The sequence below is a fragment of the Dermacentor albipictus genome, chromosome 8, assembly GCF_038994185.2.
Source record: "Dermacentor albipictus isolate Rhodes 1998 colony chromosome 8, USDA_Dalb.pri_finalv2, whole genome shotgun sequence".
In the NCBI taxonomy this organism is placed as follows: domain Eukaryota; kingdom Metazoa; phylum Arthropoda; class Arachnida; order Ixodida; family Ixodidae; genus Dermacentor; species Dermacentor albipictus.
The window spans coordinates 18,833,267-18,861,218 of NC_091828.1; the positions used below are offsets into that span (position 1 = coordinate 18,833,267).

The 27,952-nt window shown below is 44.1% G+C and overlaps 1 protein-coding gene across 6 annotated transcripts in view; it reads left to right on the forward strand.

The window, feature by feature from the left end:
- The window catches only part of LOC135919562 (uncharacterized), a 97,265-nt gene that overhangs the window by 47,539 nt on the left and 21,774 nt on the right, over positions 1-27,952 (forward strand). For 4 of the 6 annotated variants that reach the window (XM_070523101.1, XM_065453471.2, XM_065453470.2 and 1 more), the window contains exons 3-4: positions 8,081-8,326; positions 15,302-15,571. In XM_070523101.1, coding sequence (XP_070379202.1) covers positions 8,081-8,326; positions 15,302-15,571 — 516 coding nt within the window. The remainder of the gene's footprint in view (positions 1-8,080; positions 8,327-15,301; positions 15,572-27,952) is intronic. The other 2 variants (XM_065453474.2, XM_065453472.2) reach the window with 1 other exon arrangement.

A 27,952-nucleotide genomic window follows, 5' to 3' on the forward strand; every position in this document is an offset into this window, starting at 1 on the left:
ATTTGGCAGCATAGCAGACAACTAAGTGAAAGATGACAGCAAGTTGATAGCAACAAGATGTATCCCCGAAAGCAGACTGAGGCTGTTCAAAAACTATAGTCACCTTCTTGTTCTTCTTCTTTTAAACCTGCCGTGGTGGCTCAGTGGCTAGGGTGTTAGGCTGCTGAGCACAAGTCGAGGGATCGAATCCCGGCCACGGCGGCCACATTTCGATGGGGGTAAAATGCGAAAACACATGTATACTTAGATTTAGGTGCACGTTAAGAACCCCAGGTGGTTGAAATTTTCGGAGTCCTCCACTACAGCGTGCCTCATAATCAGAAAGTGGTTTTGGCACGTAAAACCCCATAATTTTTTATTTTTCTTCTTTTATGCTTAGCACTTATTCTTGCCACAGTTCTATGTTGCAGCCATGCGACCATGTAGGCTGTACAGGTAGGTACCTGAATGATAGGCAATATATTGTCACAGATATAAAACTATTTACACAATGTATTTAAGAGATACATAAACAGCAGTAGAGAATCCCGAGAGGCTGTTGCCGCTTTGTCGTCTTCACCGTTTGAATTATTAAATCAATCGGGCGTTCAGTCTCGAACACAGAGCCTTGTTGGAGTGATAAAGCTTCTGTACAAGCCCCTTGACAACAAAATCAAAATGTCGACATTGTCCTCTTTTTCCCCCGTAACAATATTGTTACGGAAGGATGAAAGAAGAGAGAGGAAGATCGCGGGACGCTAGCTGCTGCGTGTTGTTAGTGGTCAGCCATCTTAGCTACTCCGACTCATTTTGTATATATATTGTAAATGCACTCTTTCTATATTCCCAACATCCCCATAACAATATCAGTGCATTGGCACTAGGAGCGTCAATTGTGAAAAAGAGTGTGCGCATAAAGTGTAGGAAATTGGCCACATCGCAGAGGTACAAAGGGGATGAGAGTGCTTAGAAGAGCACATATCTGTGTGTGTGTTGTGTGTGTGTACGTGCGCGCGTGTGTGGTACATATACACCTAAATCTAAATATAATGAAGTCAGTAAAATAGGCAATTTGCTTTGTTATATCTAAATACTGTTTTATTGAAATTTGATCTTTTATGCAAATAAGTACAGTTGCCCATCGATTTAACTCGTACGGAAGGGGCAGCAAAATTTTCCTAATTATCGGCCTAGCAAAAAAAGCAAATGAGAATGGGGAAAAAAATTCATTTTGTTGAATTTCTGAATCAATGATGAAAGATGCGGTTTCATGCAATGTCAATGATCTCTTCACATTGCTGGTACGAATTAAGTAAAGGCAGCCATACTATCGCACCCATTCTGTCCCTGTGGCTGATAATGTCACCCGCAGTGGGACGACGCTACTATGAAAAGCACTGGCAGCGGGGAGCGACTGCTTCGTCCGCCTCTCGCTTCAACACGTTTTCGAAATTGGAGATTACGCAACCTCCAGTACTAAACATGTGGAAAGACAGTGCATATGATGCCATGGCATCTCAGCATGCCCACGCTTTGCACATGTTATTTATTATTATTATTTATTGATACTGTCAACCCAGGATGGGTCATTACAGGAGTGGAATAAATACAGAAAGAACATACAAAAGCGTTACATTCCTTGCCAGGAAGTGTGAAAAAAGAAATTGCAAAATAACAAGCTGTGCAGATGAAACATCATACATTAATGTTGATTTTCTAGTAAGGATATTGTGACACATGAAAACTTACTAAAAATAGCAATACCTAGGCATACAAAATCATAGAAAAGTGTTGTACACAAAGGCACACAAAATTTGCGTACAGAAATGTTGCATAGAAAGACATACAAAAGCGTTGCAAATCCTAGCAACGGCAACAAACAGTATCGATTGAAACATTGCACTTCTATTATTGTTTTCTAGTTGAATGAATATTCTAACGGACGAACACTTACTGAAAAATTCATTGCAGAGATATACTCATGAACAATAAAGGTCACAGGCGTCAAATTATGTAAAATATAGACTTTTTCCGAAATTGATAGTTTCACTATAGTTCCTGGTAGCCCATTTCATTCATTGGTGGCCTTAAGAAAAAAACTAAAATTAAAACAATCACCGAATACCAAGGGAGGGGCGATGTACATACTATGTCTGTGCCTAAAATAGGAGTGTGGTTGGATGTTAAAATAATTGTTTTTATTTATGCTTACGAGATCATGAATGAAAAGAAAGATAAATTTTAATCTTTCAAGGTAAGTTCTAGATCCTATAAAGGGAGATTGGCAGTTTTGTTAAGTTCTGAAGAGGACTCATGCTACCGATACTTATTGTAAAAAAAACTTAATGTGAGGAGTTGAATTTTATAAAGTTTAGATGTATTTGTTACCGTGTAAGGTCCCATATTATTTGGCGTACTCCAAGATAGGTCTAATTATCGTTTTGTATGCCAGAATTTTTATTTCAGGAGTTGTACTGTGAATGCATCTTCTTAAGGACCATAGTGCATTGTGTGACTTGGTACATACGTCATCAATATGATCATTCCATTTTAAGTCGGAACTAATAGTAACATCAAGATATTTATGAATGGAAACCCTTGTTGAGGAAGTGTTGTCAATGGAGTATGTATGAATTAGAACTTTCTTTTTTTGTAACTCACATGACAACAGTTTTCTTTATGTTTAATACCATTTGCCATGTGTCACACTGTTTTAGTATTTTGCAAATTTTGTTCAAGAAGAATCTGGTCATTGGGATTTTCTACTTTGTTACATAAGACATATTTGTCTGCAAACAGCCGAATGGGCACTGTAATATTATTGGGCTTATCAATAATCAAAATGAAAAAGAGCAGTGGACCCAAAATGCTACCCTGAGGTACACTAGATAGTACCGCTGAGGGGTCACAGCAACCGTTTTCAAGCACAACATGCTGTTCTCTGTTGGAAAGATAAGATGAAAACCATTTAGTGATGAGTGGATTTTTGAAGCTTTTGAAGCTTGAAGGATTTGAAGCTTTGGCAAAGTCAAGGAATATTATGCCTACTTGTTTGCGTTCATTCAAGGTACTTGTGAAATCTAAGTTAATTCAACCAACTCAGTTACGATCGAGTGCTGCTTATGGAAACCATGTTGGCAGCGATCTAGGATATTGAAATAGGCAAGGTATGCAAGATATGACAATATGTTTTCGTACTTTGGCACCTGTACTAAATAATCAAATAGGTCTATAGTTACAAACATCCAACTGATTACCACTTTTGTGAATTGGAACAATTTTCGCACACCACCAAGCAGATGGGAAACAGCCAATAGAAATTGAAGACTGGTAGGTAACTGTAAGGTATTGAGTGGCCCACCCCGCATATCCATACAAAAAACTCATTCGGAATGTTATCGGGCCCTGGACTCTTCTTACTATCAGTGTTCAATATGAGATTAAGATTTTATACACCCTGTTCATTTATTTCAATGTCATTCATAGGGGGTATTGGGAACTTCAGTAAAATTAGGTGTGGAGCCGTCATCTCTAGTGTAAACGGCAGTAAAAAGAATGTCAAGTGGCTGAGCTCATTCTAAAGTATTAACCATACTGGCAGTGCAAGATGAGGGATTGACGTATCTCCAGAATTTACTGGGAGCATTTGTGAGGAATGATGCCAAGGTAGTGTTGAAGAAGTTAGATTTTGAGTCTTTGCTAAGTTGCTTCAATTCCTGGCTCATATTCTTGATAACATTATTGGTTTGTGGGCGACCAGACTGCGCAAGCGCCTGACGCCTTCATTTTAATCTTCTCTTTACATGATAAATGTATCTGGTTTTTCATGGTTTTCTTTTTCTAGTGTAAAGACGATGCAGAACATAGGAATTTCTGCAATGTTGAACCACATTGGAAAAATGATCCCAAAGTTTGTCAGCACTCTCACCAGAATGGCAGATGGTAATGAAATGTTCAAATGATGAAGCAAGGTGATCTAGTATGCATACATCATTAGCTTCTTTAAAATTCGGGATAATCCTTCTCAATCGGTCCTCTGAGATTCTTGCATCAAGCTTAAGACATGTGATAATCATTTTGTGGTCATACATTCCATCCTCAATCCAGGAGATAGATAGGGACGGAATTGCTCAGAAAGAAATACAAGATCTAGGATAGAGGAAGTATCCACACATACCCTAGTATGTTCTGAGACAACTTGAGATAAATTAAAGCAGAAGGCTAAATTAAGCAATTCTTCACAGGTCTGAGGTTCACACGAGCCAGGATCCACCTATACCCAATTGATTGTAGATAAATTAAAGTCGCCAATCAAGCATATGCTATATTTCTGACAAGAATATTTTTCCATAAAAGCTCTAAACTTTCCCATTATGCTATCGTAGAGCTGGGAGGCCTATAAAATGCTCGAGTAGGATACTTTCTAACACGTTTAATATGTTCAGTATGCTACGGGCATTAAGATTTATGATCTTGAAACACGCAAGGCCGTTTGGTTAAAGTCACGCATCCCTGCTTATCGAAAGATCTGAGCACGCATACAGTCTGACTTTCGTCATCCCAAGCATATACGGTTTTATTAATCTTCAACTTGTCAAAGATAAGCTTGACTCTAGCACCCCTCTTTTTTTCCTTGACTGCTGAAATGTGTTTTTCTTTAACCTTTGAGCAACTGATGAGCGCCTTCTTTCCCTGAAATCAGCAAAGCGCAAGATAACTGGCCTGTTTCTTCCGTTTGTCTTCTTACCAAGCCTGTGGATATGTTAAGTTCAACTTGACTTTGAGTATTTGATCAAAAATGTCAGAATTTAATTTGTGCATGAGATCTTCATCTATTTCTTTGTCTGCTTCAGCGATTTCTCTAATTATAAGGTTATTTTGCCTTGAGCGATTTTCTATATCAATTCTTTTAGCCAACAGGCAGATCTCACCATCAAATTTACTCACAGCACAGTCAAATACTGAAAGTTGCTTATAAACATAGCCTATGGATTCAATTTTTTTTCAGTAGCTTGAAGTCTACTGTCATCCTGCTAGAGGGAGGCCTCTGATGTTGCTTGCTTATCTCTAATTTCCGTCACTTTCGCAAGTAGTTCTTTTTGAGACTGTATGAGCTGCTCAAGCATGTTATTGCTAGATCCTGTGTTTTCTTCGATATCCCCATAAAGTTTCAGTAGCAGGCTTATTATGGATAAGCATTCAGTGACACAAGAACCAAGGGTACGTGGACACGGCAGCACTAATAAGCAGATGTAATCGCTGCAGAAATCATTTTTGCTTTTACCAGCCTGCACAAGAAGCGGAACTTCGGCTGACATTGTCGCGGCGGTGCTGCCGTGTCCACTGCTGGTGAATGAAGCCGGCATCCCTTTCAAAGGTGTTGGTCAGGTGATCACACAGGCATCTGTTGACCTCACTCCACGAGAAATGTAGGCGGGACTCGTATTGTCCACGTGCAGTACGACTTGTGTGTCTAATGTCGAAGGTGCGTTGATCCTGACGCCCATGTGCAGATGCAGCAGAGTGCTGTGCCTGAAGACGTGTCCATCAAGTGGAAAAAGAGCACCATGAACGATCCAAAGCAAAGACATCCGTAGAACGCCTGCACAAGAAGCAGAACTTCAGGTGACATAGTCACAGCGGTGCTGCCATGTCCACTCACATGCGGCAGATTACCTTTATTAAAGGAAGGTGTGCATATAGCGTATATACATGCTCTGCTGTGCTGACAACCATGCGTTTCTTGCCACGGCCACGCTAGAAAAGGGTATAAAAGCCAAGCTGCTCGCACTTCCTCCCCACTCCTCCTCTCGTGCGTGCTTGATCACATCACTGTGAACTCGCTCTCTTCCCACCCACCTCGATTTCCCTCGCTTGCGTGGAAAGGAACTGGAAAACCGCTTTTATCAAGCCGCCATTTTACTCGACTCCCCCTTGCACACTTTCACTCGCAGCCAAAGAACACAGCATGCGAGGCGCAAAAGTATTTTATGACACTTGGAATTTGGGTGGAACATCGCACTGCTCCACTTTGGGGTTTGTGCGGCATGTGATTTGACAGGTCTGTTCGCAAGCAGTCGCTTGTAATTCAGCCATTTCACCATCTGCATCTGCGGAAGTTTCCATTTATTGTCTAGGTATTTCTTCGCAGTGTCAGTGAAATCTCATTTAATTGAAATTCTATATAAACAAACTTCATTATGTTCAGCCATGGTGAACATAATAAATACATGGTGTTCCATGGACAAGAAGTTATAGAAGTTAAATGTTTCAATATATTGAGAATTTCATTACATGAAAGCTTGTTATATCAAGGTTTAACTGTATGTATATTTAGTGCAACTAACGGTGTTCTAGTGCGGACTGCCGCCGGTTGCACTTTGTTCCTTGAAGAGACAGGGTGTGTGTCGAACGAGCTCTTGCAAAACATTTTGCAATGTGGTGAATGGGGTTTATATCATGGATCCGGGTCCTCAAAGAGGCGTGACATAACACTAACATAATTCTCTCGTATCTGCCGTGAAATCGACACTGCATATTTACCACATGGCAGTGACAGGTTCAAGTGAGTGACATAGGGAACTTCAAAGCCAAAATCAGTCTTTTCAGTCAATCAGTCAAAAGATCGTCAAACTAGACATTCATATTGGCAACCCTGAGAACTCTTGTATAGTAACCAACATTGAGAGTGCATGTATCTTGTGAAGAGAGGAAAGCACGTGAATTCATATCATATGCAGAAGCAAGCAAAAGGCATTGCAAGCAAAGGACACGTGGCCACACGGTAGGGGCAATAAAGATACACTTAAGAAATACAAGTCTGATAAAGCATTCTTTAAAAACTTTATTTGTATGAATGTTGCAGTGATAGGTTGATTATTGAAAGAGAAAGCCGTTCAACGTTCCCTTTTTCAATTTGACGTTGTAACCCAAGTGCCAGTGTGCGATTGTATAGTTGACAATTTCAATAGCAGGTAGGTTTCACGTAGATCCGTAAATGTTCCTGAAACTTGCTCATTTCAGTCTTTGGCTTCTTTATAATACAGCATACTTGATCTTTGTCCATAAATAATTAGCTGTGCTTGAGCAGGTGCCATTAAAATCTATGACGTCATGATGAGCTGGTGCAAGAACTTCAAGGCAGTGTCCTGCCTTTTTGCTTCCTTTCCGCTTTATCCTGATGTAGCAGTGGCTCTTTTGATATTGTAGAAGGATATTGTACTAACACAGGTAAATAATTTCTCTTTAAATATATGAGTGATCAATAGGTATTACGGCATAAATGTTTTCTGCGAAAGTTACTAGAGAGAACTTGGATACTGCAGTTTTTCAGCTACCATTGCAGCAAAGGGTAGTGCATGGATTTGATGCTTTTAGTTTTGAATGCTGTCATGCCTCTGCAATGGTTCATGCTTAGTTGTCACTGGATGGAAATAATAAATTGGTGCTGTGGTCCTTCAGAAAAAATGAAGAGACATGTGACCCACTGGTGCATGTGAGACAGGAATCTGAACCTTGTGTAGCGAACTTGGCACCTCCCCTGAATTTCATGTAATGTTTACAAATTTCGGCTCGTTTTTCAATACTATTACAAATGTGTCAAGCTCTATGAAAAAGTACATTCTGTTCGGCAAAAGGTTTCGCTCATCGGTCTCTGATTCTACCGTGGGAAGTCTTCTGATGGTGAAAGAACCCCAGTGTACTTGCTCGGAGGAAGTTTATAGAGACAAGTTTCTGAAGCAGGCAAATTTGGCAACAGCTAAGTCGCTGAAATAGCCAACTGAAAACGATGTCTTGCTTTTCAGTCTTAACTGTTCCAAGTTTGTGTGCTGTGTCTAGTAAAGCAGTAAAGTAAAGCATGGTTATTAAAGTGCAGATGTATCCCTCAGAAGGCATGTGTTCAGAGCAAGCTGTTACAAAAATGCAGTCTTCCCTCCCCCTTTCTCAACAACCATCGGTAATGCGTATCCAAGCTTCTAAAAATTTTAATGTACATGGGCTCGCAGGTATGTTGTGAAGTTGCTGCTACATCAAACGCATCGAGCACTTGGCAAGCTTGGGTCATTTGTAGCCCTGTTACGCTCCTCCTTTGTCTTTCTAGGCTCACAAGGCAAAACTTGTCTCGGCAAAAAGCATCTTATGCCATCCGTGATGGAGCAGCTTGTTGCAGCCAAAGTAGCTCGGATGGAACCAGACACGCAGTCTGAAGTCAAGGCAGCTGCAAAGTCCTCAAGTGCGGTTCACGCTGCTCCTTCATCTGTGGAAGACGGCATGCTGAATTCGTCGAGAACAGTGAATGTACCTGAGGTCTCCTTGTGTCCAAACCCAGGGCTGACTAAGAAAGAAGGTGATTGCTGTCTTGGTTTTAAAGGGGGCAGGAAGATGGAAAATTTGGGGATTCTATCATTTACAGTTGTTTATTAGTGAGAGCAGCACTAATTCATCAAGTTTAGTGAAGTATTTAAAAAGATTCAAGTTTAGTGTTTAAAAGATATAAGGTCCAAGTTTATAAACATTATAAGTAATTTAGAATTTAAATTTAAGATTTAGAATAAAAGTGTAAGGTTATAAGGATTCAAGTTTGGTGGCTAAAGGATATTAGTGGAAATGAAAAATGGTTAAAGTTCTTTCCTCAATTTTCACATGTGAATCACAGTGCTGGTATGTTGGTGTCATTACAGATTTCAAAGAAGTTTAGCATGTTTGGTTCATCATGCAGGGTAATGCTCATTTAGCTCTAACCTGTTAACGGCAATAGAATCTTGAAGATATGAATCTCTTCGGATACGCAAGAAATTCATATCACTTAAGAACTAACAAATTGTGAAATTGTTCGCGGCGATGCGAGGGGTGACCTGGTCAAATTTTTTATATTTTATATATATATTTTTTATTTGTATGAACTTGCTGTATCTCATGGCAAGATATTACGAAGAAATGCACAGGGGAACTTGAGACACTTGCACCTTTTTAGTACGTCATCTTCGAAATTGAGAATGAAATCGGGCTTGGGCAGGTGCTGTTGCACCACTCATCGGACGGTTTTCCGCTGATGCAGTGCCACCATCTTGGTATCGCTGTAAGCACGAGAGATCAGAGGGGGAGTGACTTAGGTGCCCTGGCAACATGAATGTGACCAGAACATCAGCACGCCTGCTTTGCCAGGGATCGTGCGGTGACTGGGTCGTTCATGTCACCTGCCGCAGCACAAAAGATGGTTCACAACATTCAAAATTCAAGACGTCAGCTAATGAACTTGGGCTGCAACTTTTCAAAAATTCTTATCATCCCAAAAATTTGTATCAGGCGTGATCGCATCACTGAAACTCTACTGAAGTCCCAACCAGTCGCTGTCCAAATCGCTTGACATCATTAGGAGCTAGCACAGGAACTTCGACTACATCCTTCATTTTAATATGAATAGTGTTTTTGACATTGGCGGACCAGTTTGCTTTTTGGCTATTTAGCTATCTTGCGAAAAATGTGGGCAGATTCCAAAAGTAGTGCAGTCTAAAATGTGGGCCCTTCACGTGGATAATGCCCCGTGGTATCTGCTGCTCTTCAGTGAACCTCTTTTGATGGCGAATTGGGTACGTGCCAGAGGGTATGCATGACTCTGCAATGAACCTCTTTGATTTGGCTTGCTGTCTATGTGCCACTGGGTATGCGCTGACTTCGGGGTGCCGGCACCAGAAGGTGCAGCGTGTCCAGAGGCGAGCTGCGAGAGAGGAGCTTGGCAGCAGTACACGCCTCGTACATGACATGTCTTGGCTATTTACATATTTGGGTAGTCAGTAATAGACGAGTTCTGCGCTTTTCTTGCTTGCCAAGGCACCACTTAAAGTATGATTGATGCATCTGGCATTCCAGACGTATAGTTTACAAGATTAACTTAATTAAAACGCCTCTTCCTACGTACCTTTTTTTTAGTTACATTTTTGAAATTTGTCCACATGTCATGCATGCCACTCAGTTGCTCAAGTTCCATGTATCACGCTCAGTTTTCTTTGTAATGTATGTATGTATTTTCGGGAGTACTTCTGCTCTTGTTTGCACATTATGCTTATCATACTCGTTGCACAGCAGTTGCTTTTTTTCTGGCCTGCAGATCACTGAGGCATGTCTGCTGTCATATTGCATCAGCCCAGCTCTATCTCAATTTCAGTATTCAAGATATATAAAAAAAATAACTCTTTTCGAAAGGGGTACGTTAATACCGAATAGTACATTTCGTATCGATATTGTGTCGAATACTGGAAAATTATTCACAAAATTTTACAAATTTTTGGGCAAGAAAACATAGTGGTGCACAAGCTTGTGAGACTCCTAGCATTGCATAACAAGAATGTAGCATGCTATCGGTAACCTAGGTACATAGAAATCAAGATACTATACAGTACGGTTTACTCTTATATGGAACACCGAATTAGTAAGCCAGCACTTATTACAGCTCGGTTCCAGTATGTGAAAGTCTGGAAAATGTTTTTTTATCAATTGAGTTTCTGTTGAACAGAATCAAGTGTATTTCTTTCCCACTGAAGCTAACGAATTAGGGATGTTGATCTGTGCTGAATCCCGCCGTGGTTGCTCAGTGGCTATTAGCCCCGAGAACGAACACGAGCGGCGCTGCGAGCGCCGCTCGCGTGACGTCAGGGCACGGACTCGCGCCTGTCGTCTGCTACAGTTCGTGAGTTGTACGGGCGCTTTCTGCGGTGTTTCGTTTGTTCGCCCTCGTTCTCTCTGCTTGTATACTTATGGTGGTCGTCTCAAATATATTTTTATGACGTCTTCCTTTGCGAACATTTATTGAAAGAGCTAATTTCTTAGACAACAATGCAGCTCTCGAAGGCAACGCTACAGTGCCAGCTGAAGCGACGCAGACCAGCCCATTGCGTGTTTTTCATACGCGAATAGACAATCGCAAAAGCATAGCCTATAGGAATCCAGTTATGATACCATACCTGCCGCGGTGCAACAAGTTTGTCACAAAGCTGGCTATATATGACTTCTACAGCAGTTACGTTGATTTTATTCCGCTAAAACAGGTTTGCTCACGACGAGTAGTTCATGGTATAATATCGAATTTTTGCATTTCCTCACAGAAACGCTCGGCAGTAGCACGGTGACTTAACTAATACTGGAGCTTAGATTCTACACGCCTCACTTGCTTCTTTAACTGCTTGTCAACATTAGGCGGTTCTTCACGTGTTTATTTTTTTTAAGCGGCGGAAATTTGAAGTAAAGTTAATGAAGGCTTACAGCTATTTACAGAGTACAAATAGGAATGTACCAATATATATTCTCTTTTCCGTGCTACACGTTCAACTCACCTCTTTACAGCGCGTTTGTTAATGATTAATAATGCATGTTATGTTCCTCTTTTTTTGTCTATGTTACCAAGTGTATATCATTTATTTATTTCAATGCCGCAGTGTGTTTTGCATTGTTATCGTGGAAATATTTCACTGTGCTTTCATATATTGTATAACTGCAATGTTTTATGGCCACTATATAAATGTAATTTATATGGCGCTTGATGTGTTACCCCATGCAGCCATATTGTACGTAAGAGGGTGAGATTACCTCAAGCCGCGTCTGTGCGGCTTTTTTCCCTCATCCACCTCCATTTACCACTCCTCTGTACATGTGTGTGTGTAAATGGAAATTAATAAATCAAATCAAATCAAACTCACTTGAGAAATTTACTGGTGCTTGTTGCTTGAGGAATATACATGACGAATCTGTTTGGCAAACTGACACAGGCTGCTCGGCCCAATTTTTTTAGTGAAGTATGCCTGCTGGACGGCATAGCTGCAGCCAGAAAGCAGTCGAAGCGTCAATGACTAGTAGTATGGGACATATTGAAGATATCGAAATTCCCCTTGTGGAGGGTCAGAAATCAAGTGAAAGTATATGCAAGGCTTGTGGTGCTTTCTTTATGAATGTTTGCGATTGGATTGGAGCAAACCAAAATTAGCCTGCAAGGTTCTCTTTTAACTACCGACGAAGCGAATAGTTATCCGTTTGTATAATTAAATAACGCTGGATCGAGACATGGTGAGACAAAAGGTGCTTGAATTTTCCTTTTGTAGGCAATCTAAGCTGCGTAGTAGTAGCTCGAGAATACTTTAGCCATTCCAGTTGGCGCTGTAAAAATATGCTTTATGGTTTTAATTCGAAGTTGAAGTGAACTGATGGGTTTCGCGAACATAGCGTGCCTCGCCATACGGACAGTCGATTGCTACCGTTACGTGATCAGGGGTGTGCCATATTGTCGATAAAGGCTACTGAGGGCCACTATGATACATTTCATCACTTTCAATTGAGTGGCTGTTGATCTAAACAACGAAACTTTTCTCTCAGATGATTGCTACTATGGTGTTTGTGAATTAACTATGTAAATACTCTACATGACACGCCGTCGTGTTAGCAGCCATGAGCAATTCGTTTTTTGGAGGCCTGTTTCAGAGGGGGATGTAAGTAGCAGCAAACATTTTCATAAGAAATGCGCGCCTAACTATTTTTTTACGCATTAATGAATGGCCATATTTGAATAGAACAACACACCAGAGTAATAGGAATCATGATGACAGCTTTGCTGGGCAGTGTCTTTCTAACATCGGATAACATGTTGACGCCAAGTACCAGATTTTTCTTCCACGTAAGATGCAATACCTCTCATAGCTAAATACTAAAGGAATGTTAAGTATTTAGCGAAGCATCATACACAACTTCGCGCGTTGAATTTGCAGATATTCTTTTTTTAGTCAAAATTTACCGATAGACACGGCGCATATATGCATTGCAAAAACTTGTAGACCCCTTTAACGCTACTTAGCTTGCGATATCCAAGTCGCAAAGTTTCTCGACTCACACGCTTTTGAAGAAGAAACTGTGGTTAAGGTATTGCAGCTGAAAGAAGCCGACTTATTCCTCAATACGTACGGTTCGAGCCACCTATACCCCGAGCATACACGAAGGGAACGAGCGCGCGCGGCAGCCGAGCGAGCCGGAGCGAGCGGCGTCCTGGCCGTGACGTCACTCGCGAGAGGGCGCCATTCCTCTTTCTCGGGGCTAATGGTGTTGGGCTGCTGAGCACGAGGTCGCGGGATCGAATCCCGGCCACGGCGGCCGCATTTCGATGGGGGCGAAATGCGAAAACACCCGTGTGCTTAGATTTAGGTGCACGTTAAAGAACCCCAGGTGGTCAAAATTTCCGGAGTCCTCCACTACGGCGTGCCTCATAATCAGAAAGTGGTTTTGGCACGTAAAACCCCAAATATTATTATTATTATTATCTGTGCTGAATACCAACAGGTTCTCAGTTTAATAGTGGACCTGTTTTGCAGCAATCCCTTAACTATCGGATAAGATGTTTTGGTTACAGATATTTCTCCAGTGTGCAGAAATTCTGCCCCAACTTTACGGCAGGTGGGTTATCATAAGGCCAATCTGTGCGACAGGCGAAATGACCACGCATGACATGGCTCGATCGCAGCTGATGGTAAATAAAGAGCAGGTGATGTCCGCGCAGTTTCATTGTCAGGTTCGGCACATGATTTGTCAAAGATTCTGAATTCTAGATTGATATGATGACAAGTTCGCACCACACCGGGTAGCTCATCAATTGTTTCAGTCCCAAGATCATGCATGCAGGTTACGGTGGCAGTTGCTGAAGTTGTATGAAGTTCTTCGCCGCATATTCATTACGATCCACATGCCTATTGGCAGCTATTAATCAGCCTGATCATTGCACATGCTTTTGCGCTTTACGAAATACATGCTGCTGTTGTTGCTGTTACTGCTGTCCATGTCACGTTATCATTTCAATCGGTTCTGTGGAACCGGACGAACTTTGTAACAACATAGCTGGCCCTGGCCGACACAGCACCATTGCATGCAATCTTGCATCGGGCCGATGTCGGGGAGGGTTCACACTGACAAAGTCAGATGCCACTTCAGTTGGGGGTGGCTCGCCTGTGGTGCTCTCAGTGCTCCATTTGCGCCACTAACGAAGTGAAAAGCTAGTTTGGGCAACATCAAGCACGAGCGGCTCCATGGCTCACACAACGTGTGGCACTACGTGGATCTCCATATAGAATATTCTAAAGATCGAATAGTAGTTGTTCGACTCGCGAATTTGAATTATTTGAATGTTCACTAGTCGATTCACCTCGGGGTTATTTCAGTATCTGCACGCCCCTACTTTTCAGTGCTTTGTTGATGCATGCAAAAAAGGGCATAAGTTGTTTCAGACATAGAACAGTACACAGTTTTGGACTAAAGTTTCTAGAGGGAATTGATGCACTGTATTGTTTACAGATGCTGATACCATGGTGGTTCAGCCAGCATGGGGCACGAGTACATGGATTTGTCTAAACTTCCTCTTTCTGGCTTGCGACTTTGGAAACTGACAATTTCCAACATGGTAGTGCATTTCTGATGCAGTACCTTGTTGCAGTTATTGTAACTCTCAATTATGGGTTTACTTCCTTCATGGGTTTAGAAAATATGATTGCCCAGAAAGTTGGAAAGACCAGGAGTAATAAATAATGTATAACCTGAAGCCACCAAGAAGACAATTTTTCGGTGCTCCAGGTGACAGAAGAAACAAGAGAAAAGAAACCAAAGCATGGCATGCATGCGCCACCAGCAGTTGCACGACAGTGCGATAATCGGCAACATTGTTTACAACACTCATTCCCATGGCAGCCCAGCAATCGCAGCTCCAGAGTCCTCTCTACTAATTTATGTAGAAAACTATGGTACCATACAACCAGCCTGAACACTCTGACCAATTTAGAAGCATTTTCAGTCTAGTGACTATAGTAAGCGGATTTCTGGTTTAAGCCATCAAGTGTTCTATGAAAATTGTTGAAAATTGCAGAATTAAAAAAAAAAAGCTTGTGTATAAAGTTTACAACACTAGCTTAACATTATAAATGGATGTTACAACACTAAACTGCATTTAATAGTACATGTAAAGTGGACGAAATTAATGTATTGTACACGCTTAAATGTAAACCATGAATTTGTCTGCTCAAAAGATGCAGTTTACTGAACTCCAATAGTATCTGTTTTTGGTGCGGAGTTACAGATTTTTAAAGTTCGTGCTTCAATTTTTTGAAAATCATAAGTTTTCTGGAATTTTGTTTGGAAATTTGAGAGCATAAATCATCATTTTGCTTCCTAGAGTCACAGTAATTTAGCATTCTTTCATTTAGCATTCATTCATTGAAGTTGAAGTTGCGCCTGAGCTGAAGCTTCCTTCTAAGTGCTCTGCCTCTGTAATGTTATCGTTCATGACATTGTTTTGCCCCAGTCTCACAGGGCAGAAAACGTACCAGGAGCAAGCGGCAAGCAAGCTCTGCCATGAGGCAGCACATCATGGCCAAAGTTGCTCGACTGCAAGCAGGCATGCAGGACAAAGTTGAGGCGGCTGCTAAGTCCACATCGTGCTCTGTCAGAGCTGGTCCTACATCTTTGGAAGGCTGTGTGGAAAACACCTCCAAGAGCACGCAGGCCACTGGAACTTTGGATGCATCCGAGGTTGCCTTGAATGCAGACACGGAGGAGCCAGCTGAAGAGAAAGGTGAACGCAGCCTTGCTTTTCTTTTTTAATTGCAGATTCTTTAGTGCAATACTTAAAATGGGCAGCACTCGTTATACCCTTGGCCAGAGCCTAGTGGGGTTCTAAAGGAATATATGCAGGCAATAGGTTATGAAAAAATGCAGACATGATACACGAAATTATTTTTTCAGCAACCACTATTGGCGCAGCACTGTCTATGTTCATTAAACAGGTCTCCATACAATATACTTTTGATATAACTGACTATACTTCTTGCGTAGTTTGGCCCGCCTGTAATATCCCTGCAACAAAACAAATTCTACTTTTAATACATCCGGTTACAGTGGACTACTGGCTACAACAGACTAACTTTTGGGTTAAATTTTGTGTAGATACAGTGCACATAACATTGTAGTTTGCTACAGTGGTGTGTGCAGGTGTGTGTGCTTGCACGTGTGCACAGCAGTGTGCCACATACAGCTTTTCCCAGCTGCTAGCTGATTGTGTAAAAGTACACTTTCTCTTGAGTTTACATACATACACACATGTCATCTACACATGTTAGTTTTATGTGCTGAAGCTTGGGCAAGTTTAGTGTTACTGTCACGTAAACGTTAACGCCTGGTACGCTTGCTTGAACAGGCAAAAAGAACACATGAACGCAAGGTGCAGCACACACACAACATTAATTCGATATGGACTTTTAACAACAGGAACATACGGTAACGTTCACCACTTATTGGAAACGGACTGCGTCCTCCCTTGCTATACTTTATGCTCGCACTATCGCGTTAACCAACGTCTGTGCTCCGATCGTCTATACGCTATAGTAGGGGCACTTACAGTACCGGTTCTGTTTGGGCAGGATATCGACGTCCCCCGGTCTTTAGTCCGTCATTGCAATCCGGTCGTCTTCAGTTGTCGCTGCTGTCCGGCGTCACCGATGCCCTGGCCGACGTGGCGATGGCACAGTCACTGAAGAGCTGTCGCGCTCCGGCAGAGCGGGGCTCGTGCCGGCTGGCGCTCCTGGTGCGCGCTGGCCCAGCTTAGTTCGGTGACGGTGACTGGCTGCAGCCAGCCTCCGCGCATCTACGTTCAGCGGCGTAAACGCTGACGTGTCCTGGCAGGTAGGTCCAGGTCAGCGGTAGTTCCGGGAACGTCGGTCATCTGCTCGCCTAGGTACTGGGGCAGGACCCAGAGAGGCGATCTCCGGCCGTCTTCTCCCGTAATGCTGCGCCCCGGCCACCACGTCCTTCTCTGCATGTGCCCCCTTCTCCAAGATGGTGGCTCCACACGCTCGCTTCACTCCCTCTTCCTCATCTTCTTTCTTCGTTTATGCTTATCACTCCTGACAGTTACTCTTAAGTGGATTCATCTTGGCGTTAGTGTCACTCACAAGGTGCACTTGACACTTGACAGGATCCACTTGCCAGAATGTCCATTCCACAAACTTGGTTCACTTATATAAACGTGCTTTGTCTCAAAAGTAGCAATGGTAAATATAAAAAACAACTGCACACCAATGCTATTGTTTTTCTCCTATAATATTTTTACGTAAGAAGATGCCGATAAAAAGCTATATACAAGTATATTTACAACGTAATACGCAGCACTTGGCCAAGAAGCAACAGCTCGTGCTAGCCTCCAATCGTCGACGTCTTCTTACTGCTCGCCTCTTTGTCATTGGAAATACTATTTCGTATAGCACTATCCCTGGCGGCAAAAGCGTCGTCCCGGAGCGACTAAAGGCCGGACTCGGAAGCAGTGTAGTAGGCCCTGAGCCTACAAATGTGCACGACATCACTAGATGCCAGAGTAGATGACGAGGTTGAGCTCACAGGAGCAATTTCGTACGTCACAGGTGTCATCTGGCGCAGCACGCAGTAGGGTCCTGTGTATCGCGAAAGGAGCTTTTCTGAAAGTCCGACGTGACGAGACGGTGACCGCAGGAGCGCAAGCACACCAGGCGAAAACTGTACATCACGGTGGTGGGCGTTGTACTGATGCTGCTGAGTGGTTTGCGAATCCGTCAGTCGAGCACGGGCAAGCTGGCGTGCATGGTCGGCGAGGGCGATGGCGTCATGCGTATACTCGCTTGTTGAGATCGCAGCTGGAGGAAGTGCCGTGTCAAGGGGCAAGGTCGGTTTGCGACCGTAGAGTAGATAAAATGGAGAAAATCTGGCGGTGTCGTGCTGAAAAGAATTATAAGCAAATGTGACGTAAGGAAGGGCAATGTCCCAGTCATGGTGGTCCTTGGAAACGTACTTGGACAGCATATCTGTAACAGTACGGTTTAACCGCTCTGTCAGGCCATTGGTTTGAGGATGGTATGAGGTAGTCAGCTTGTGTTGAGTGGAGCAGGAATGCACAATGTCGGCGATAACTTTCGAGAGGAAGTTATGACTACGGTCAGTAAGCAGCTGTCACGGGGCGCCATGAAGTAAGATAATGTCACGCAAGAGAAAGTCCACGACGTCAGTGGCGCAACTGGAGGGAAAGCCCGCGTGATAGCGTATCGGGTGGCGTAATCAGTTGCGACAGCTACCCATTTGTTCCCAGACGATGACGTGGGAAAGGGACCGAGGAGGTCTAATCCAACATGAAAGAAGGACGGTGATCGGCTGGAGATGACTGGCAGGTAGCACCTGAGGTGTTTTCTGACGCTGGCAGGTATCACAGGCAGCAACATAGCGTCGGACGGGAGTGAGTGAGACCAGGCCAATAGAGGTGGCAACGGACGCGTTCGTACGTGCGGGTTACCCCAAAATATCCTGCAGTGGGTGCGTCATGCATCTCAAAGAGCAGTCTGTCGTAGATGTTTTGGCACGACAAGAAGAAGATCAGGGCCATCAGGGAGGAAGTTCCTTCGGTACAGAATGCCGCCCTAGAGGACATATCGGCGAACGGATGCGTCGGTAGGTGTTGAGCGCAGACGCTCGATAAGTGCTCGCAGCGATAGGTCTCGGTACTGCTCATCGGCGATGTTAGCGAAGGCAGACACAGAGAAAATGACGGTGGTACTACTGTCGGCGTCGTCAGGCTCGTCTACTGGGTAACGAGACAGGCATTCAGCGTCCTTGTGTAGTCGGCCAGATTTGTAGGTTACAATATACGAATATTCTTGGAGGCGTAAGGCCCAGCGACCAAGTCTTCCTGTAGGATCTTTCAGTGAGCACAACCAGCAAAGCGCGTGATGGTCCTGTGACAACGGAAAAGGGTCGGCCATATAAGTATGGGCGGAACTTCGCAACCGCCCAAACTAGGGCCAGACACACACGCTCAGTGATGGAATAGTTGCGCTCGGAGGGTGAGAGGAGCCTGCTGGCGTAAGCGATAACACGGTCGTTGCCGTGCTGGCGTTGTGCCAGTACTGCACCAGTTCTGTGACCACTGGCATCAGTACGGACTTCGGTAGGCGCAAAAGGATCGAAATGGGCCAGAACGGGAGGCGTTGTGAGAAGGTTGATTAGATGCGAGAATGCAGAGGCCTCATTATCGCCCCACTGGAAAGGGGCGCCTTTTTCAAAAGCTTGGTTAGTGGTCGTGCTATGGCCGCGAAATTTTTCATGAAACAGCGGAAGTACGAACAAAGGCCGATGAAGCTGCGTACATCCTTGACACACTTCGGAACAGGGAAGTGTGTAACAGCATGGATCTTGCCTGGGTCCGGTTGCACTTCGTTTGCGTCAACGAGATGCCCAATGACGGTAATCTGGCGACGGCCGAATTGGCACTTCGATGTGTTGAGTTGCAGACTGGCTCGACGAAAAACATCCAGGACTGCCGAGAGGCTCTCGAGGTGCGTAGCGAACATTGTGGAGAAAACTATAACGTCGTCCAAGTAGCACAGGCACGTAGACCATTTGAAACTGTGAAGAAGGGAGTGCATCATGTGTTCAAAAGTGGTAGGAGCGTTACATAGACCGAACGGCATCACTTTGAATTGATAAAGACCGTCGGGTGTTACAAAAGCAGTCTTCTCGCAGTCGAGATCGTCCACGGCAATCTGCCAGTAGCCGGAGCAAAGGTCAATAGAGGAGACGTAGCGAACACCGTGGAGGCAGTCAAGGGCATCGTCAATCTGAGGTAGGGGATACACGTCCTTTTTGGTAACCCTGTTAAGGTGCCAATAATCCATGCAAAAGCGCCATGAGCCATCCTTTTTTACCAGTACAACAGGTGACGCCCAGGGAATACATGATGGTTCTATGATGTTCTTGGTAAGCATTTTGCAAACTTCTGCATGAATAACTTGACACTCAGCTGGTGACACTTGATACGGGTGGCGATGAACAGGAGGGGCATTACCGGTATTAATGCGATGTTTAACAGCTGTAGTTTGGGCCAAAGGACGATCGTTAAAGTCAAAAATATCGAGGTAGGAAAACAGAACGTGGTAGAGCTCACGAGTGTGCTCGGACGGACGGCATGTCAGGCGCAATAATTTTCTGCAAGTCGGCGATGGTACAAGTTGCCGACTGCGATGGTAGAGGAGGATCAGCTGAATTGTCGACTACTGTAATAGATGCTATTGAGTGATCCTTGAATGAGCAAAGCTTGGCCAGAGACATCCTGCGTGGCAGCACTTGTGTCGTCAAGCCAAAATTGACCACTGGCAGTCAGACGCCAGTACTACCAGTACTCACCTACGGGGCAGAAACCTGGAGGCTTACGAAAAGGGTTCTACTCAAATTGAGGACGACGCAATGAGCTATGGAAAGAAGAATGATAGGTGTAACGTTAAGGGATAAGAAAAGAGCAGATTGGGTGAGGGAACAAACGCGAGTTAATGACATCTTAGTTGAAATCAAGAAAAAGAAATGGGCATGGGCAGGACATGTAATGAGGAGGGAAGATAACCGATGGTCATTAAGGGTTACGGACTGGATTCCAAGGGAAGGGAAGCGTAGCAGGGGACGGCAGAAAGTTTGGTGGGCGGATGAGATTAAGAAGTTTGCAGGGACGGCATGGCCACAATTAGTACATGACCGGGGTTGTTGGAGAAATATGGGAGAGGCCTTTGCCCTGCAGTGGGCGTAACCAGGCTGATGATGAGATGATGAGTCAGACGCAATTCACCCCAATAGATAAAACGGTATGAGGTACTGTGATCCCGTGTGTAAATAGGTCGTCTTGCACAGGAGCTGCGATGTAGTGACCATCGGGCACTGGTGGGGTTGACACTAAGTCAACGTAAGTCAGTGCCGAAGGTGGCAAGCGAACGAAGTCGACAGAACTGAGGCGACTGGGGTGTGGTACAGCGGGATCCAGAACAGGCAGGTCAAGGTGGAGAGTACTGGCGGAACAATCGATGAGAGCAGAATGTGCGGAGAGGAAGTCTAAGCAGAGGATGATGTCATGGGGACAGTGGGCGATGACAGTGAATAGCACGATAGTGGAGCGATCGACGAAGGAGACGTGGGCGGTACACATACCAATTACAGCGGCTGTTCCACGATCGGCGACATGGACAACAGGAGTCGGGGCCGGCGGGATTATTTTCCTCATCCTGTTGTGTAGGTCAGCACTCATTATCGACAAATGCGCCCCAGTGTCTATGAAAGCAGATACAGAAACACCATCGACTCGTCAAGAAGGTTCAGATGAGTGGGCAACGTCAGTGGAGGATTTGGCGGCGTAGGGAGCAATGGAGCATCACCTCGAGGCGCTGCATCATCTAGTTTTCCGGCTGGGAGCAGCGTCCAAAGCAGTCGGTGAAAAGGAGCGACGGGGCTGGGGAGGGCGAGATTGTTGTCGTTGGGGCAGACGTGAACGAGCATAGGGGCGGTTCGGCGTAGGAGAATCAGTGGTGGCATTATCGGAGCGTGCGGAATAGGGACGAGAAGGGCCACCTGAGGGGCGAGAGTAGGCAGTATAAGCAGACTGGGTCGGGGAAGTCCAGCGACTGCGACAGTGCCGAGAAATGTGCCCGATTCGAAGGCAGTAAAAACAAATGGGCTTGTCGTCAGCAGTGTGCCATTCAGATGGGTTGCGGAAACGTGGTGGGTAAGAAGATGCGGGACGGGGCGGAATCGAAGAAGCCAAGTTGGTATCAGGGCGATGGGCCGAGCAGATGGTGTGAAGACCCATGTTTTCGAACTCCTGGAGGACAACTGCCTGGATCAGGGAAACTGTGACTGCAGGTGCGTTGGTGGGGCTGGAGTCAAAGGCAGCCGTATAGGCGGCCTCAATCTTATGCCGGACGATTCTGGTAATATCGCCAGTGCTGTTGGGACAAGGAGCATCGGCACAGGAAGATGTTGCTGGGGTCTTGGGCAAACGGGCAAACTGCTGGCCGATGCGTTGGCGTTGAGCGAGTTCGAGGCGGCGGCACTCTTTTATAACTGCATCCACCTTCGCGACGTTTTTGAATACGAGGAAGTTGAAGGCGTTATCGGCAATGCCTTTGAGGATGTGGGAAACCTTGTCGGACTCAGTCAAGTGTGCGTCAACTTTGCGGCACAGAACCAAGACGTCCTGAATGTACGTGACATAGGGCTCTGTTGACGTCTGCACACGGCCAGAAAGCGCCTTCTGCGTGGCCAGTTGGTGACCATAGGGGTTGCCGAACAATGACTCCTAACTTATGGCATCCTCGTAAAAGCAGCCCAAGGCGCCTTGTAAAACCATAATAAACCACAAACCATGGTTTGTGAAAAAAAAACTTGGTTACCATGGTTTACAGGGCTCCTCACCAGGTCTGGCCATTTTGAGCTGACGAGCACAGAGCATACTTTGAGTGATAACGATCATGTCTGCAAAGTATTACATTGCTACGCACCGCGGAAAGACCTGAAATTTCAAATCGAATGCTGTTTTTTCTTTTCCTCGTGGCCGCCACGCTCCAAGCCAGGTGGTGACATAGTCATGTCCCTGTGCCTATGTAGTCGTGTCTGCAGTGTGACGTCGCTCTTGGTGTCGCGACTTCGAGAATTATTCAAGACATCTGTTATCTGTGTGATCTGTTGTTTGAATTGACGAATTTAAGTTTAGAGAAATAATAATATATGCAAACGGAATGTCTGCATGTTTTTTGCTTTAGTTCGCTCCGAAAGAAGAGAGATGTACTTCCACTTTGTCTGCTTGTTCCCACGGTCACGCAATCACATGCGCAGGTACTGAAACTATGCCATTTTCTACCGCGCTCCAGCGCATGATCATGCTCTGCAATCTGCTTGTTCTGCCTCAGTATTCGTGTAGCACCGAATGATGCCGCTAGTCATGTTTCCTTGTGCACAGCGTGCAAAATCGTGCGCTGTGTGAACGAGACAACAGCTCACGCGTGACGCCGTCAGCGGAAATGCGTAGTGAAAAAAAAAAAAAAAGGCGGGGCCTGTGATGTATGCGTCACTTGATCCTCGAGGTCTGGTATGCGAGGACCCAGGGAAGGAATTTCGCTTGCCAAGGCTAGGTGGGGCGAGTGGAGAGAGTGTCTTCCTTGGCAGTGGAGCCCGCCTGCTGAAATCATGGGTTCGCGGCACTGAAATATTTCTATCTGGGCTATTAATGAGCCGATTCGAAAAATTTTTGTGGAAGAATGCTCTCTAGAGGACACGTAACAACTTCCAGCGTATAACCAAAATTTGCTATGGGGCCTGGTGAGGGACCTTTTAAGGACACAGTATCAAACCATGACAAAGCATAGCTTTACACCACAATTTGACATGTAAAATTGCTGCCATTGCAAGTTAAGGTTCTAGTACGGAATTGCGATTTCACAGCATTTAAAAAAGCCATCTATTCTTAGAAAAGCTAAACATTTCATGCGCATTTAGGGGTTCCATTATTTAGATAAGTGCATGAGCTTATGTAGCCACTGAATTAATAATACTAATAAAGGCCTGAGCTGAGGAAGTGTAAGAGTAAGGATTAAGATTACTATGCTAAGGTAATGTTCAATAGCATGGCAGGAGAATGAGAATTCGTGATCGGCAGTCAACCTCTAGAATGTGTGCAAGAGTGCAATGTGTGCAAATGTGTGCAAGAGTGATCAAGGGGACCCTGATCATGCTCTTTGGCCATTTCTAGCCCTCGTAGCTTAAAACCTCGTGCATCATCATCATTACGATAAGAAAATTCATGTGAGAGTAAAGGTGGGTTGGAGTGCATAAGGCAGGTATTGCCAAATCATGACCGGCAGCTTACCGGTATCCTTGAAAAGAGAAGTGTGCAATCATTGCATTCCACTGGTACTAACATATGGGGCATAAAGTTGGAGGTTAACAAGGATGCTTGGAGGTTAACAAGGAGGTTAACAAGGACATGGAATGTGCAATGGAAGGAAAAATGTATACGTAATGGTAGGAGACAGGAAGACAGCAGTGGGAATCAGAGAGCAAACAAGGTAGGGTGTATCCCAATTGACATCAAGGGAAAACAATGGAGTTGAGGAAATCATGTAATGCGCAGGACAAATAACCAGCACTCTATTACAGATATAGAATTAGTGCCAAGGGAAGGGAAGCGAAGTTGAGGATGACAGAGAATTGGGTGGTGTCATAAAATGAGGAAGTTTGCAAGCACAACATCCTACAGTTAACATAAAGAAAGGCTGATAATAGTCTCAGCACAAGCACAGGCAAGAAAATGCATCAGCGCGTTACAGTAAAGATGTGTCGCAACGAATGGAGCAGCCTAGCAGATGATGCTGCAACTTGTGTGCACTTTAAATGCACACGATTGTCCTTGTGGATTTGACTGCTTCGCTCTGCTTCAAAGCACTTATGCACTACCAGGTTGGCTCTCACATGCTATTAATAATGAATTGGATGACTGTACCACTGTGATGCTATTACGCTGCTAAGCATAAGGTTGTGGGTTCAATCCTCAGCAGTGGCTGCCACTTAAACGCCTGCGTACTATGCATTGAGTACTTGTTAAATAAACCCAGCTGGTCAAAATTAATCCAGAGTCCCCCGCTACAGCTTGCCCCACAATCAGATTGTGGTTTTCGCACATAAAACCCCAGAATATAATTTCATTTTCTAACTGCAAGTTAATGTTTTCCACATTTGTTGGCACAGAATGAACAAAAAAGGGACCAGTGTTGTCAACACTGATTGAAATAAAAAATTCATTAGTATTGCCATTCATAATTTGTGGAGGCCAATCTAGGTGCAAGTTTGTAGAGCAGTACCATAGGTTTACAGCACTCCTAGCAAGCAACGCTAGTGAGCTTTTTATTAGTCAATGTATTTGATGGTAAAATTATTTATGGTTTTGTTTCAATACTATATTTAGGCTCTGACTAGTGCTTTTGAAAAGTAGGCAATCAAAAATCTCTTGGCAAAGCCTACCAGATTGTGTGCTATTGGCCTGTGTGCACTCACGCAAAAACAACAAAGATGAGAAACTTGATTTCTGGCGCACTACCTCATGCAGTCGAGTGGGAATGAGAGAGAATGCTGTCCTGCGTAGCAGCACTCAATCTATGACCAACCAACTCGGATGTTGTGCTAGTGTAATGTAGGAAAGACATATTAGGGGTCACGAAGCAGTCGAGTGTGTCCATACAGTACATACAAGTAAACCTTGCTATAACAAAATTCAGGGTATAATGAAGCAGTTAACTTTTTACAACTTTTTGTCCATGGAACACCATGTGCTTTGAGCTTCAATATAACAGTGTATTTATACGCAATTTCACTGCCACGCAAAGGAATACTAAGGCAATAAATGGAAACTGCTGCAGATGCAGTCGGTTGAACTACATTCAGCTGCTTGCAAACACACCTCTCAAACTGCATCAAAACAGCTGCCCAGAGGGCAACTGATGAAGCAGAGCAGCGTAAAAGCAACACCCTCTTGTTAGCACCTTCCTTACAAGGTCGAAGAGCGATAAGATACTATCATTCCCCATGCTCTATATGCAGTTGGTGCGAGGGAATCGCTTGCTTTCCCTCTCACTTACAAAAAAAGATGGTAGCTTGATGCGTGCCATCTTCCTGCAAGTGCAGCGGGGGCAAGGAGGGGTGGGAGCGAGCACATGCTAATGTGGTAATGAGGGGGTCATAGCCCCCTGCTGGGCTGCGGCTGTGTGCATGGTTTCAGTGCTGCTGAGTGCACACGATATCCGCACATCCTATTTTCAGTGGTGATGTGCAACAGGTGCAAGAGTTGGGTGAGCCAAGATGGCCATGGCTTCATGTACACTGTCTTTCCACTTATTAAGTGCTGTATGTCACATAATCTCTGGTTTTTGAGATGTTTTGAAGCAAGAGGCACACGAGGTGTTCACTCCCCTGTGCCTGCAATCTTGATGATAACGTTGGTTGTGCAACACTATCAACCGTGGTGGCAGAGTGGACACAAAAGCTTTGCAGGCTACATATCAAACCGCCAATGTGAAGGTATCCTCAACATGGCGTGAAATTATCATTGGTCATCGACTGTCAAATTCAACGAAAATAATTTTTTTTTGTCATTCAACTAGCTTTTTTTTTTAGATTGCTGGATAATTTGCAAAATTTTGCAGCCTCTTCTGTGTCAAGAAAATTCATCAGTGACTGTACTAATTTGCATAAAGGGTTGAATGTCCAGATAGTTTAATTTCGATATAACGAAGTAAAGTGCCAATTTTACTGACTTCATTATGCTGAGGTCTAACTATAGTGGTGGTGGTCACAGATAATTTCAAACCTCAGGTTTACAACTTATGGCTAGTGCCTCTAAATTTTTATTGCAATAGCAATTGTGTGGACACTTCAGCCATGCTTGTAGCCATGCTATAGCCATGCTGTTACAGATGTAGCAGTGCATAAGCAGCCCATGTGCGGTATGTTGGAGGTCACATCTGCCGAGTTCCAGAGGTTTGGCACAGTGGAATGGCAAAAGGAGTGGCAGTATGAAATGTTCACTTTAGAAAAACGTGCATGCTCTCCGCTTCTGTTGCACCTAATCACGTGAACATTGTGACTGCAAGTACTCAGTCATTGAGTGGACTTTGTCCATGTACACCTTTGGTCGCTTAGCGCCAGACGTGTTTAGTTAGTAGGTGAATGTTCACTGCTATTTTTACTGCCATTAATACTATGAGTACTACATTGTGTAATAGTTTTGTAACCAAAGCCATGTGCACCGAGCACTGGTTGCCCCTGCTTCACTTGGGCTCCGACGTGGACTGTTCCATAGTTCTGCATCACCGGTAAGCCATATGGCTTATCCCACATTTCGCATGCTCCCCTATTACTTCAGCAAGTAAAGATGCTGTTGCAGAGAGCGTTTGTACATTTTGTGGCCTCTTGAGTTGTCTGCAAGGTGGCTTTGTGCAGGCACTGCTTGTAACAAGCAAGATTGTGCACATTGATTCAACGCGTTGTGTGCACCTGGTTGACCCTGGCATGTCCAAAGCCACTGTCATCAGGCCATCTTATTGAGTTTTTCATGTTAACAGTACTGGTAAAACTAGTTTGTCTTGCAGTTGAATATTTGCTATTGCTGTTGATGCTTCACCCAGATGAAGCTATGACTTTTTTTTGTCTTAAAACTGTGCTAAAAATACTTAGTAGGTTTTGTGTGTTGTATTACAGTGCATGTATTACGTGTTCTTTGTATAGACCTTTTCATTGGGCGAGGAGGAAAGTGCATATGGCTAGCATTTCCTGCTCTCTGGCTTGGGCGAGTCAGCGTGGTTCTGTCTGAATGCGTGGCCGTTACGTGCTGCGGAAATATTTGCCATAGGATTGACCTGAAGTCTGTTCATAAGACGGCATCAAAGAACCACTCTGTAGCCTTTCGGTGCAGCAATAACTACAGTATGAGGACATTTGTCTTGGTTGTACAAGCATGCGACATGGATCATCAACCTTGGTGTTTGTATGTGTTGTGCACTGTTTTGGCTGTATCAGTTTTTACTTGGCAAAGATCAGTGGCCTGTGTATTGCCAGTGGGAGCCAAAATTGCCTTACTGTCTGATTGCTTGGCATTAAAACTAAAACATAAGAGGGCTTGAATACGGCCAACTGAATGCAACAGTGAAACATGTAAGTGCCAATCGTAAAATATTTGCGTAAGCCACTGACATCGTGCTCGCGCATTTCAAATCTAGTAAACTTGAAGTTACTATGCTATGTCAACATTGGTCTTCCCTATGAAGCCGATGGCATTACTCAACATAGAGATCACTGCAGTTGGTAAACCGACATGATACATGTAAGCTTTGTGCTTGGTCATTGCCTTTTTGCCCTGTAAAGCAGTAATATCCAAATGGGATCGCATAAAAAGAATGCAGTGGCCATTTGTGAGGACACAATTTTCATAAAACAGACGAGTGCATCATAGAAGACAGGATGTACAAGACCAAACAAAAAGAGATTGGTGTTCATCCTCCTTTCTATTGGAGAAAAGAAAGGAAATGCTGGCTAATGCCATAATAAGACCTTGCATGGTCATGCCGCATGCTTG